The sequence below is a fragment of the Centroberyx gerrardi genome, chromosome 15 (assembly GCF_048128805.1).
Source record: "Centroberyx gerrardi isolate f3 chromosome 15, fCenGer3.hap1.cur.20231027, whole genome shotgun sequence".
Lineage (NCBI taxonomy): Eukaryota > Metazoa > Chordata > Actinopteri > Beryciformes > Berycidae > Centroberyx > Centroberyx gerrardi.
In genome coordinates, this window is record NC_136011.1 from 16,515,971 (window position 1) to 16,529,693 (window position 13,723).

The window sequence follows — 13,723 nt, forward strand, 5'->3', positions numbered from 1 at the left end:
TCCTCACTTTCCCCCATCCTACCCCTCTTCTCCTTTATCCATCTCTTGTTTTTTTTTTTTGCCCTCTATCTTCTAGTCACCCACACTCTCCCCTCCCTTCCTCACTTGCCCTCTCTTTCCCTCTGCCTCTCAGTCCCCCCCTCTGTCTCCCCATTACTGGGAGTGTGTCTCAGAGGCCCTCTTGCCCGGGGCTGCAGTCAACTTTCCCTCATCATTGAAAGTGACAGGGCTGGGTTCCTCTGTTGTTTCAGGGAACACAGACACAGCAGAGTGGATGGGCTAATGGGAGTGAGAGTGACTCAGAATATCGGGCTCTGGCTCTGTGTATTTGCGCACGCGTGTGTGTGTGTGTGTGTGTGTGTTTGCGTGCTTCAGAGTCATTGGTAATTGCCGTGGTGAGGCATTGCACCTGGAATACCTCACAGCAGTGCATAACTGCCATCTAATGGGCTCATTCACACTCGCACACAAAAAAAACGCAAAGGCATGTGTTCTGTACACACACACACACACACACACTTGCAGGAGCAGACCGGAAAACACCTTGACCTGTATTGCGTAACGACCTACTTTTCTCAGTGCGTTTAGAGTGTAGTGGCCTAAATTACACTGCAGTAAAAAGAGCGAGAATATTCTTCCTTATAGCGCTATTCTTTTGTGGGCGCACTGCTACAGTACTTTCAGCCTCTACACAGTTCTACATATTGCTTTCTTGCTTTATCTCAGAAGCTCATGTAAATGCTTATCCAGCGTTTATCTGAACATGACACCAGCCCAGCAGGAATGTTCAGTCAGGATACTAACTGGGCTATAATAAAGTAGATGGAGTTGAGGCTGTGTTCATAGAACTGTAAAAAACTAAAATAATTTACAATTAATTAAAATAATTTTAAAGTGCAGGGTGATTGACTAGCCGCAGAGTGTGAATTGAGTTGAGGTCTATAAAGCTCAGCTCTGACAGCACCATCTGCTTGCCCTGCAAAAGGACTCATACATCATACAAGCTATACTCTTGAACACATGATCTGAACTGCTGATAGAGACATACTGATACTTTGATCTCTGAGGTGATGTGGGTTTCTTACGAAGCTCGCTGTGGCCCATGAATTTCACAAGCTAAGAAGTGTAATGAATTAGATATGGCCAGGCAAAGTTATCTGGTATCTGGTATTCATGATGTGAAGTGTCCTCATCTCATCCCCAGAAAACCCTTGGTGCCCGGGCCTCGGATGATGAAAGACAGTGAAATGGTGGTCTGTCTGCTAAATGACATTCTGCAATGAATAATTAGCTTTGCTCATTAAACATCAGGAGTCTGGGGTTGAAGTAGACAGTGATGTGCCCACTGCAGAGATGCCTTTTATGAACACTACAGTCCCATTTTGGGATGTAGTTTATAAACAGCCGCCGTGAAGGGTGAATTTATTGTTGTTGAGAGATGTCCTAGATTCCTCTGCCATGAATTTGCATTTATTTATTTGATTACAATTCTTTTGAAAAGGGAAGAATCCGTGGAGAGGGAACAATGCTCTTTTTGCGAGGGTGACTTATCAAGTGACATTTCCTTCAAACATCAGTGTGTGTTTATTTTTTGCGGGCGTTGAGCACAGATAAACACATTGAAATATAGTAACAGCACTTACATGTGTGTTTATTGGTGGATCGCTCGCTATGTCCACGTGTTTAAGGCTGCGTAAAAGTGTTGCAAAGGCTCAGTTATAAAATTAACAGTGTGTGGATCTGCAGGAGGATAAGGTGTACCCTAACGGAGTGGTTACAGCGTCCGGAATACTAATGGGGCGCCGCAAGTGCCTGTTAATATTCAGGCTCTGAGGAGGTAGGAAGGGAATTATTATTAGCAGCTTATGAACACAAGGGCTCGTCGGAAATTATGACATACCATATCCCGACAGGAAAATGAGCATGACTCATCACTAGAAGAGTCTAGAAAAATGACAAAAATGTATGGTGACTTTGTCTTGGTCTGGTTTCAGGAGGTAACCTTTTGACATTAAGCTCCTGCTTCATTGGTTGATGTACAAATGACATCCTTCCCTAAAGACCAATACCCCCTATTCATCTTCATTCACCTCCATTGCGAAGCTTGACAGTAGCATAATGGTTTTCCTAATAATCAATAGACTGATCCATAATTGGTGCTACTTTCATTTAGTTAAGTGTATACTGTCCCTTACAGGCTTTCTTAGAAGAAACCAGGGTGGTTGTTAAGAATGTATGTTGTGCTCTTCATTCCCTACGGATTAGTTCATCTTCTCTCTGTTAACTGCTGGGTAATACATACCTCAGCCAACATAATACATCATAATTAGAGTAGCTCTCCTTTCACTCTCTCAGCTGTGGCCCTGCATGAGAAGACTCCGTTGGAGATCCGGTGCAGGTATACTCAGATAATAAAAAGAGCACTAAAAGGGGTTCTGCCCTGCGCTCCGGTAGTCTAGTCGCCCACTCTTCGCCCAAGGAGGAGTATGCTGTATGCATTTCCAGTTATGTTCTCTCTGCCTCTGCAAATTGGACATTGATTAAGAGGGGGAGAAAGATGTGTGGCTAATGTAAAAGGGCATGCAGAGTTCTTCCCTGGAAAAAGGAATTAATCTCCTTTAACTACTTGAAGTGAGCATTGCTCCCAAGAGAGTCCTGGCAGTGTTGGATTAGCATATGGCTGTTTGAAAGATGCTAGCAGCTCCTGTGGCCACTGAGCCCCAGCTCTCACACCCAACCAATTAACTCCAGGCTTTCCCTCTCAACCATGAAACAGTGGGAACTGCCTTGTTGGATTGAAGTATGTTAGAAATAAAATACTCTGCCTTTTCACGTAAAGTAGCTCCATAAGCTTACCTGAAGAGAATTTTATCTTCAACCTTTATCCCTTCAGTGTTTCATTTGATTGATGTAACTGAGTATAGTTTTGCAATAGGCAGTATTACATGGCAGCAACCTAAATGTTGGGAATGTAAAGGTGCACTGGATGTGAGGATGTAAGCCCTCAGGCATAGCTTTGATTTTAAACTGCCACTGCCCCCTAGTGGTGCATTGGAGTAGTGTTTGTTGATCTTCTCGTGCTTTGCTGCTGAAAGAGGCTTACGGTAGCTGACACGGGCATGGGTGCATCTGCTTTATATGGCCGTTCACTGTCTGGCAGGAAGCCTCCATGTCTACATTCAGGGGAAGGAAACTAATTTGTGGGAGGTTTAAGCCTCTTTACTGCAGCTGGACCCCTCACGTGTCATTGCTCTGTATGTTTGCATTATTGTACATCTGAACATGCACATGATGTCCATGATGAATTATGGGAATGGCGATGCATTGCTGGTTCTAAGTCTACATGTCTTAATATGTGTATATAGGCTATGCATTATGCATGTCCTGTACAACTCAATGTTCTGTAGCTGTGTGTGTGTGTGTGTGTGTGTGTGTGTGTGTGTGTGTGTGTGCGTAGCATGTAGTGTAGTGTAGCATAGTGTAATCTAATCCCGGCTGGGCTGCCTGTCAGTATTATCCCAGCTGAACCATCCCAGACTGCTGATTGATAAAAGGTCCCAGTGGTCTGCAGTGCCAGAACATGTGACATCGAGCCTGCTCCGGCCCTGCAGAGCCTCAATGAACTAACCATGGCACAGAGCAGAAAAAACTCTCTGAATGAGCATCTGGCTAGCGGACATGTGTGTGCGATGTTTGTGTGCACAAGAGGCTTTGGCGTGAATGTGTGGGAAGGAGATTTTCTCATACATGGCACACGTGTTCATGGGGCCAGATATTCATTGAGAGTTTTTCCTGGCATCTATGTTGTTTTCAGTCCAGCCTCCTCCCTCCCCGTTCCCCTATTCCCCAGCACGCACACACACACACACACACACACACAAGCATGCATAAGCACGAACACAAACACAGATGCCTCGTACTCATTGAGAATTATGCAGTCCCCAGTGGCCTCCATCGCTGCAGTGTGTGTATGAGCAGAATGTCTAATATTTGTGCTACAATGTCGAATGCCAAAATTACAATTCTGCATACAACGTTGCAGACTAGTTGCTGTCGTTACTATTCAGACTGTTTAAAAAGGACAAACCCATCACAAACAATCAGCCACGACCATCCACCACAACAACAGCACTCATCATTATTGTGAAATACAATTATGCGACTCAGTAAACTTACTGTACATACTATTTTTAGTACTGTTGTCATGACATTACACACCTTGAGTATTTCTCTTATGTGCAGACAAACAGGTTTGACGTCAATCCTTACTTTTCTCAGCCACAGTTCAATAATATTAGTACTTTGTACTAATAGGTAGTATACTTATACTTCATAATGTCATGACTACAATGCATTAGTGTTCTACCTAACATATTTGGACTGGAATTTGTTGGTTTACCATGGAGAATGAATTCTTAATGTGACAGTGTTTTAAACATTTAATGTGTTCCTCAACTGACTGAACTGAAAGTGGATTTGAATTGACCCCAACTCTGAATTGTGCAATAGCTTTTGATCATCAGCTCAGTGTTGCAGAGTTGTTTGACATCTCCCCCTGGCAACAGGACACTTGTTATTAAGTCAGGATTATTGTTTTCGTTCCACGTTATTCTCATTTTATTTTCATCTCTGCTAAATCCCGAGCATATCCCCAGGACTCAGGTTTTTCAGACAATGCCTTACCTTACAAAACAGCTGTGTGTTGTTGTGTTGGAGGGGAGGAAGCATCAGAAGAGTTAATGTACTGCACTGAAAGGGACAAGAGAGGGGTAAATCTGTTTGGGGTTGTGGAGATTAAAGGCAGAGTAACAATAATTGAAAAAAAACCCACCTACATTGCAGCTAACATTTTGCTCACGGAGACACAGTTGCTCCTGGCGACTGACATGATAAGACAAACAGAACAATTCCAGCTGTCTGTCAGTCGCCTCTTCTGTCTGCGTCAGTGATCACCAATTTTAGGGATAACGGATATTTAGAAGAATAAGTTTGTGCTTTACAAGGACAAGTTTTCAACTCTATTGATCTCAGTGGCGGTAACATAGAGCTTGTTTTGTTTGCAGTATCGGGAAGCTTTGCTTTTTATACAAAAGAAGAATTGTTTTTTCCCTATCTCTTCTCTTTTTATTTTCTGGAAGTACTTTTGGGATACTAAATCTTTTGGATTACAGTAGTTTATTCCCATCTTGACTAGAAGAGAAAAGAATTCAACATTTTTTAGTCTAAAACCATGATTCCTCCAAAGCTGCTGGTATATCGGCGTCCGTGCAGCGATGCTAATAATTTGGAGACCCTCAGAGAGACGTGGAGGCGTAAGAAGTCCTGCGGTGATCTTTTTCAAAATGGGTACAGGGTGAGGCAGAGCCATCATGGCCACCATGCGCAGGAGGAAAAGGAAAGACAGACGGGACCTTACCAGTCTGTCTGGTCCTGTGTGCGTGTCCTCTCCAACTGGGGTAAGGGCTCTAGTTTAAGCGCAGAGTCTAGTATCATCTGGGATGGTGTGTTCGCTGTTCACAAGGCAGCAGTGCGTCAGTCTGGAGATCTCTTAAGAACAGTAATTACCTGGTTAATCCAGATATTTAACCTGTTCATCATTTCATAATTAGAGGCGGGGTAATGATGGGGTTTTGATAGTGAAACATATTTGGCGACAGGAAGATGTCTACTTTTATGTATTTGCAGGTAATATTGTAGACGGCTCATACCGCAGATCTTTTTAAAGAAGAATTCATGTTACTTCTCATCATACATGCACAAGTGCACACACACACACACACACACACACACACACACTCAGGGGATCAGGGGTGTTATGTAAAAAGACAATGAGGCAGGTGTTGTATTGTTCTATAATCCCTAAGCGAGCTGCTTTTGGAACCAGACTGAGGCGCATGTAATGTAGGCCACATACTTTTCCTCCTAACTAGTTTGAATACCTAAAAATAAGTCCAAGACTCCATCTAGCATGAAGTGTCTAGTTTTTCTGTATCCGGTCTTCGTGTATCTTACAAAGGAAATTCTGCACTGTAATAAAGACTATGCTCTTGTATGGTGCTATGATAATCTTTTAATTGAGTACTGTCGAAAAGCGTGTGTGCCATTTCGTCTGATTGATTTGCTCATTATGTATCCATGTTTCCTGCATTCAGTTCTCACCACAGCCTTTCTTTACTGTCGTCACTCTTTATATTTCTCTCTTAATACATTCTGCTGTCACAGTAAAGATATTTTAGAATGTACATGAATTATGGATGAATGCATGAATATGAATATAATACGAGATTAACATCAGAAGCTTTGTCTGCACTCACTGGTGTCAGTATACATAATCTCTCCCTCTCTCTCTGTGTGTGTGTGTCTCTCTCTCTTTTTCCTCACAGGTTTAAGATTCCTGAGAGCACTGAGACTGATACAGTTCTCAGAAATCTTACAGTTTTTGAATATCTTAAAAACAAGGTAAGAATTGTGCTTTCATTGATCATTCACAACAAATTCAACCCCTAACAGCTTCACTGTTACAACCACCCCAGCATGTCTGACAGAGAGGCTCAGGTCTGGTTTGATCTCTGTCCAGAAACTGCAGGAACAGTTCATTTTACACTCGGCTCCGTGTGGTACATGGCATTTCTAGAAATTATGGTACTAGTTACTGAAGTTAATATGAAATGAAATGCCCAATGATGTGATTACTATATGATTGTTACACCTTACAAATTCAAGCACCAAGCAGTATTAGCACTCTATAAACTAAAGTATTGAATCTTTCTAATGCAGTGTATTACTGAGTCTCTTCTCCATCCTGTAATAATAACAACATGTGGGTCAGGACAGGACTTGCCATGTAAACACAGAGCCTTAGAGAAATGTACAGTACATCAATCTGCTCTGTGGTTTATCCATGATGCAAGTGGCCCTACAGGACACAGAGACATAGAAAGGCATAACTGAGTTAGAATGAAAACCTGAATGAAAGCAGAGGACATATTAACATAGCACAGGAGGCTACAATAGAGAAGGCAATGAGGTTTGGACAGCGCCATTCCTTTACCTATCATGACATAATGTACATCCTTGGGAGTTTGAATTTAAGCATTCCACCCCAATCTGTATCTCATTATGTTCATTTTTGTCATGCTTATTGTATATTTTTCCCCCTTTTTTATTTATTGACCTGCCTAAGCTCCATTTAAATCCCACCTCAACCTTCCTGGCTGTAAGGTTTATTGTGAGCCAGGTCAGAGTGGGCGCTCTTGTAACTTAGATGAGCTCACCAAAGCTCACCAGTCACAGTTTCTTCTTGTTCTTCCTATCTGGATGCCTTTGAGAGTTTTATGGTTCTTATTCTACCCAGCAATTCCATCAAGCTGGTGAACCTGTGTTCCATCTTCATAAGCACATGGCTTACAGCTGCCGGATTCATACATTTGGTAAGTGGACAAATGTGAGGGCCAGTGGGGTCTAGGGGTTAATGATCCGGCATACACCTGGTCCCAACACAACTGCAAAACCATAGGAAACACAGAAGCAGGGAACCCTAAGGGCCTCATCAATGAATAGTCCAATTTCATTATTAGTTTGTTAATGAGTTAGACGATGAAAGAATGTATTGCAAGAAAGGATATTGTGAGGAGATGTTTCACTCTCCCCAAGTGATGCAGTAGGAAATTAAAAGGTAGGTAAACTATGACTTTCTGTGATGCATACAGTGAATTTTGGTCATAAAGATTTATGTCAGACTAAAAAGGTGGGTAAACTATATCAAATAAAAAGGTGTGAGTTTAGGTGGGTTTACTTTCCACTAAATCCTCACTCTCCCCACTCTCAACTTCTCAGTGCTAGACAGTTAAGTATCACTCTGCTAAATCAAACATTTCATATTGCTGAGGTTCTTAAGATGTGCATCTCTGGCAAAATTATGTACAGTATTTTAGGGGTATTTTTTAAGGAACATCTTGTGTTCCTTAAAAAATACCCTACAATTGTGTTCCTTAGCTGTTGTTTTGGGCCCAGACCTTATAGGGTGTTTCCATGTGATGGTGAAGAGATTGGGACATATTTGGTAATTATATAAACACAGATCAATGTGTTTATATATATATATGTTTATATGCATTTTAATTTCTCCAGTTACAGCCAAATTGCTCAAGTTGTTTAAAGGGACATACAGTATATTGTATGTCAGTAGCTCTACATAACAAAGCGGTACAGCATCAGAATGCAGGAGGACTGTTTCGCCACTAGATGGTAGCCTAAGCTCAATATATCTCTTTTTGTCACATTTGAATGAATGCATGAGCACTTGTGGCTGGATTTAATCAAACCTGCTACCTTTTTTTTTTATGGAAAACTCTGTTGGTGGTTATGGTCTTGTTGTGGTCATGTCTAATTGTCCTATCAAATCTTACCCCCCCGTTGTAGGTGGAAAACTCAGGGGATCCTTGGGAAAACTTCCAAAATTCCCAGTCGCTTTCCTATTGGGAATGTGTCTACTTGCTGATGGTGACTATGTCCACAGTGGGCTACGGGGATGTCTATGCAAAAACCACCCTGGGGCGGCTGTTTATGGTCTTCTTCATCCTCGGTGGTTTGGTAAAATCAGGCTTTTTTCCCCCTTTTACTCCCCCTCATCTCCTCCTAAAACCTGCCTGTCCCCATCAATATACCGCATAAAACTGTTGAAATTATAGACAAATCATGAATGATAAATTATTTTGAATGTTTAGGCGTTAAGACACTTATGTATATTGTATAGAACTGTTTTTGAAATGTTAGAACTATATTGCCCGTACCAGTAAATGTTATTTTAGTGTTAATCCATCTAGTGTAGGTGCATCCTTCTGTTTAGCCTGCTGTATCTTGTCTACTGTAGTTATTATGTGCCCCTTTGTCCCCAACCCTGGTGTGTCTTTCCTGTGTTTGTTATAAGAGTAGAGCATAAGGCATTGTCTGATAATGTTGTTACTGTTCTCTTAAAGCAGTTGCGGTTTCAGGACACCCTTCCTCTCGTGTCTCCTCCCACAATTCCAACAAACACAGGGGCAGGCAGATGAGGCTTAGGCCAGCCTGACTGTTACCATAGCAACAGCAGCCTCCCACTCATCCCTCTCACCTTCCTCTTATCTAGTGTCCTATTGGGCTACCACCACTATAGTAACTTACACACTGGCATACATGCAAGCAGGCATGCATGTACATGGACACACACATACACACACTGGTGACCCATTAGAACCTCCCCCGTCTTTCTCCTTTCACCAAAAACGAAGGATCCAGCCAAAACACGGTTACTGTATTCTGTAGTTGGACAGCTAACAGTATGCACCTCCTGTTACTGATGGCCTGCAGTTGTGTGGATGTGGACTGCATTATGGCCATGGTGATAGGTTGCTTTTTTCCTCAGTGGTGAGAGGTCTGGAAGTCTTTAGGCCAGTAACTCAGGCTGCTTCCTATCAGCGGCAGTGGCAGAGTAATGACTCCAGGCTGGAGATATTTTAAAGCCAGGGATCACATCAAACTCACGTCATCACACATTATTGCTGGAAATGCATAGGTGCACTTTTCCAGGGGTGCTTTGAGTGTGTTTTCTTAGATGCAAGAGTACCCCATTGCTAGTTGGTCAGATGTAACCGAAACGATGACCCTTTGTTAGGATAACAGGCTGTGAACCATTGCAAAATGCATCCAGCTCATTTTCCAGCCCAACAAATGAGTCTTAATGTGTTTTGCAGCTGTGGACCATCAGGTGGGCCTATTCAAATCAACCTGCCAGATCATCTGTGTTTGTTGGACAAAACATGGCACATAGGTTTTTTTTTCTCCCTCAACTTTTCCGCTGTTCAGAAGGTTTTGGGTGCTACCACAGGCTGACTATTCATCAGCTGTGACAAAATTCTTGCCCACCGACCAACCGTCTTTCTTTAAAACCGTTACCTTTAAAAACTGGGGCTATTTTTTCCTTATTGGTGATTCTCTGCTATAAAAAGTTACTTTAATTAAGAAGAATTCTATCTCTCTCTGTTTGTTCTCATTTTTGTGAAGTCTCGCACAGTCTCTAAGGACTACAAGAGAGAGTTTTTTGACTTAATTTACATAACAAAGTAATACTTTTCTCCCCTCAGAAATCTGGATTTAAGCGCCAGTTTCCCCGCCACCCACTCTGCGGCGTGGTCTCGTTTTTAGTCTCTTCTTCTGTCTTCTATCTTCTCCTTAGGCCATGTTTGCCAGCTACGTCCCTGAAATCATAGAGTTAATAGGAAACCGCAAGAAATATGGTGGTTCCTATAGTGCGGTTAATGGGAGAAAGTAAGTATTCCAGATGGTTCTGCTGTTTTTCTGTGTGCGGTAGAACCCTCTCTGCATGCCCTTTTCTTTTTTCTGTTCCATGCATGTAGGCCATGTTTGCTCGCTACGTGCCAGAAATTGCTGCTCTCATCCTTAATCGGAAGAAATACGGAGGGAGTTATAACTCAACACGAGGCAGAAAGTAAGTTGAAATCCAGACAAGGTGTGGTTGTGTGACTCAAGTGCACCCCCGTCAAGTTTATAGTTATTGGGGGTTAGTTTACCTGACTGTTTAGAACAGTAAAGTTACATTATAATGTCAAGTCACACTGCGTGACTGGAGACCTTGGCCATTAGGACACACATGTCCATGCCCCTTTACTCTCTCTCTCTCTCTCTCTCTCTCTCTCTCTCTCTCTCACTGCCTCTCCCTCTATCCCTCTCTTCTTTCTCTCTTTGTCTGCCTTTTTCTCTCTCTTTCTTTCACTCTCTCTCTCTGTCCTACACTCTGTGCTTACCTGAAGTCATTTGTGTGCCGTTCATTTTCTTCCTTTATCCCCCTTGAAACATCCTGTGTTGCGCTTTAATTTAATTTGGAAACTAGAGCTTTCATGACTACTACACTATAGACTTGCAATATTAACCTGTGGTGCTTCTATGTAATGTACATGTGCAAAATGTGTTGTCCCATTTCTTTATGTGCTTTAATCTATTCAGATCCAGTCCCTCATTAATACACTCTTGACTATAGGGATGAATTAGGATCATAATATCTCGAAATGAAACAAAATAGTCATGAAACCCCTACTATCTGCTTTAAAAGGATTTTTTACAAGAAACTAGAAAGACCTAAACATCTGCAAGTGCATTATTATTGGTGGTCTTTTTAAGTATCATCAATCTCAATGACCATTGCAGGATACGATTTCTTTTCTTGTTTCATTTTGCTTGAGTTGGTTTTGCATGTCTTACGAAATTACTTTTCTTTATCTGCATCATTTCTGGCATGTTCTCTCTGACCTGCAATCTTCTGGCTTTTTCATTGATCGTCGACTCGATGAAAAAGCCACCTTCCTGCTGTCTGTCACCGCTCGCCCATCGCATCATCACTGTGACATGGCTCTGACCGCTCGCATCATCAATGCCCGACATGACTCTGGCCCTGATCTTCAGTCAGCTCCCACACCCTGAATGCTGGATGCCTCGCTCCCATTGGAGGCTCTCAATTGCTTTTGGCTTGCTTTGCCTGCTTGGTTCTCGGTGCCCGTCTGGTTCTCGTGTTTTGTGTGGCGGTAGATTTTGTCTCCGGAGGCTGTCGTTCTATATGTATATGTGTGACTGGCCTCTCACCGAAGAGGCTCCGGTGCATTGTGAAGTGTGTGTGGCATTGCTGTCATTTTACTGTTTGTACAAGATAACCACAGTACTTACTGTATAGTACTGTTCCCTTCCTCTTGTGGCTCAAACCTAACTGGTATTCAGCACACAGACTTATCTTTCTCCAAGTGTGTCCAGTGTAGGAAAGTTAGACTTACTTCTCCTTTTTTCTTTTTCTCTTTCCCTCTCATTCTCTCCTCTGGTCTCTATTACTACGCTTTCTTTTCTCTCTCATCCCGTCTCTCTATTCCCATCTTCTTCCCATCTTTTTCACAGCCACTTCCCTATTCAGGGGGGCACATTCTAGGGAGTCAGCGGTAGAACGAGGCATTAGAAACTAGCCTTTGTTTGATAATGTTTGCCTGTCACTGAGACAAGATTGATGAGATGTTATGTTTGGCCAGTGACCCCAGCCTGGTCTCACAGATGGGTGTTGAGAGAAGGCCTTGTCAAAACCGAGGACTAGTTTCTCTCACACACTTTATTTTCTCCCTCCACACGCCCCTTCCATCTCCCTTTTCTGGCCAGGCATACAGTACATACATATGGTAACAATCAGGAGATACCCACCAAACACACAGGCTTCGACTGGCACCAGGCTCTTCGCATAATCATTTAGATATGTATGTGTTTGGCGTGTATATGTATAGAACCTGACACATACACAAAACACGTTTGTCATGTGGCTTTATGATTGCCATCGGGGTTCAGTGCATTATCATTTTAGTAGATGTCAGCACAAAAAAAGTTTGTGTCATGGAAATGAGATTAAGAGATTACAAGTATTCGACTGATTACAGCGCTCACAAACAATGAGGTCATGATACATTATGATCTATTTTAAATTTAACCCTTGTTTCATGTCTGTGCCTGGGTGCTGTCATTTGAAATTGGCCTTGAGGGTCATTTGGGAGTGAGAGGCATTCTATTGGATCCATACTGAAGCTCTGTTTCATGGTAGTGTTGCATACGGGGCTCTGTGCAGTGTAGCATGCACCCGTCAGCCCAGTGACAGAGCTCAGACTGTATATGCTGATATAATAATGACAAGTGTTGCGTTGTGTTGGCGCCCACTGCACTCGGGGCTCTGTGGTTTCCATTATGGCTCTGTGGTTTCCATTAGTCCCAACTTCAACAGAGGGGCTGGCACGGAAACTGGCTTCAACCCTGGCTGAACCCTGACATACACCTTTGAATATCTACTGTAAGGGCTAGCAGCTTGAGGCGTGGAGACCCAGAGACTCCCACACTATCAGGCATGAACACACACACACACACACACGCACACACACACACACACACACACACACACACGCAAGCAAGCACACATTTACATAATGGTAAACCATACGCCTGGTTCAGTTGGTAGGAAGTCTGCATAGTACTGTACAACCAAGAAAGTATACAGTATATGTATTATTTATTGGGAGCACACTGAATTCTTTTTGACTACAGAAAGCCTTGCTGATCCCCGACATTCGTTGTGGGAGATGGTAATTACACCAATTGTTGGTGCCTAAAGATGTGGATACAAAATCACAGACAGGTAACGCCAAAATAAAAGTAACTTGTATGATTTGCAGTATTTTGACGTTGACTCTCCCAGTAAGTTTTATCACTAACCTAAGGATTAGAGCAGTACCATGACCTCTGTTGCTGATGTTTGAGCTCTCTGTTTGTTCATTTTATGTGTGTATTCGATGCACCCCCAATGACATCCTGGGATGTTCCCTGACTGCATGCTTTATGTGCACGCTCTATGATGTCCCCTTTTTGTCCTGCATTTTAACGTGATGCTGTGCAACACCTTTTTTGATTCCTGGGTTGGTGTGTATGGTTTTCTCATAAAATCTGTGCCCTTGCAGTACTATTTTTTTTTCCCAGTTGATTTTTGAGTAATGTGTCTGGTTTGGGGTTTACTGTACACTGAGGTTATCCAAAGGGGAGGTATTCTGTTCATGAAGCAATTATAAATGGTTGAATTATCTACCATATCCTCTTTAAGTGCTTTATTAGCCAACAATCTCTGAGATGATACAATGTTCAAGCTGATGCCACTCTT

General features: G+C 42.5%; 1 protein-coding gene across 2 annotated transcripts in view; it reads left to right on the top strand.

The window, feature by feature from the left end:
* The window catches only part of kcnma1a (potassium large conductance calcium-activated channel, subfamily M, alpha member 1a), a 138,034-nt gene that overhangs the window by 77,745 nt on the left and 46,566 nt on the right, over positions 1-13,723 (top strand). For both annotated transcript variants that reach the window (XM_078288582.1, XM_078288583.1), the window contains exons 6-9: positions 6,384-6,459; positions 7,355-7,430; positions 8,422-8,592; positions 10,214-10,305. In XM_078288582.1, the coding sequence (XP_078144708.1) occupies positions 6,384-6,459; positions 7,355-7,430; positions 8,422-8,592; positions 10,214-10,305 (415 nt within the window). The remainder of the gene's footprint in view (positions 1-6,383; positions 6,460-7,354; positions 7,431-8,421; positions 8,593-10,213; positions 10,306-13,723) is intronic.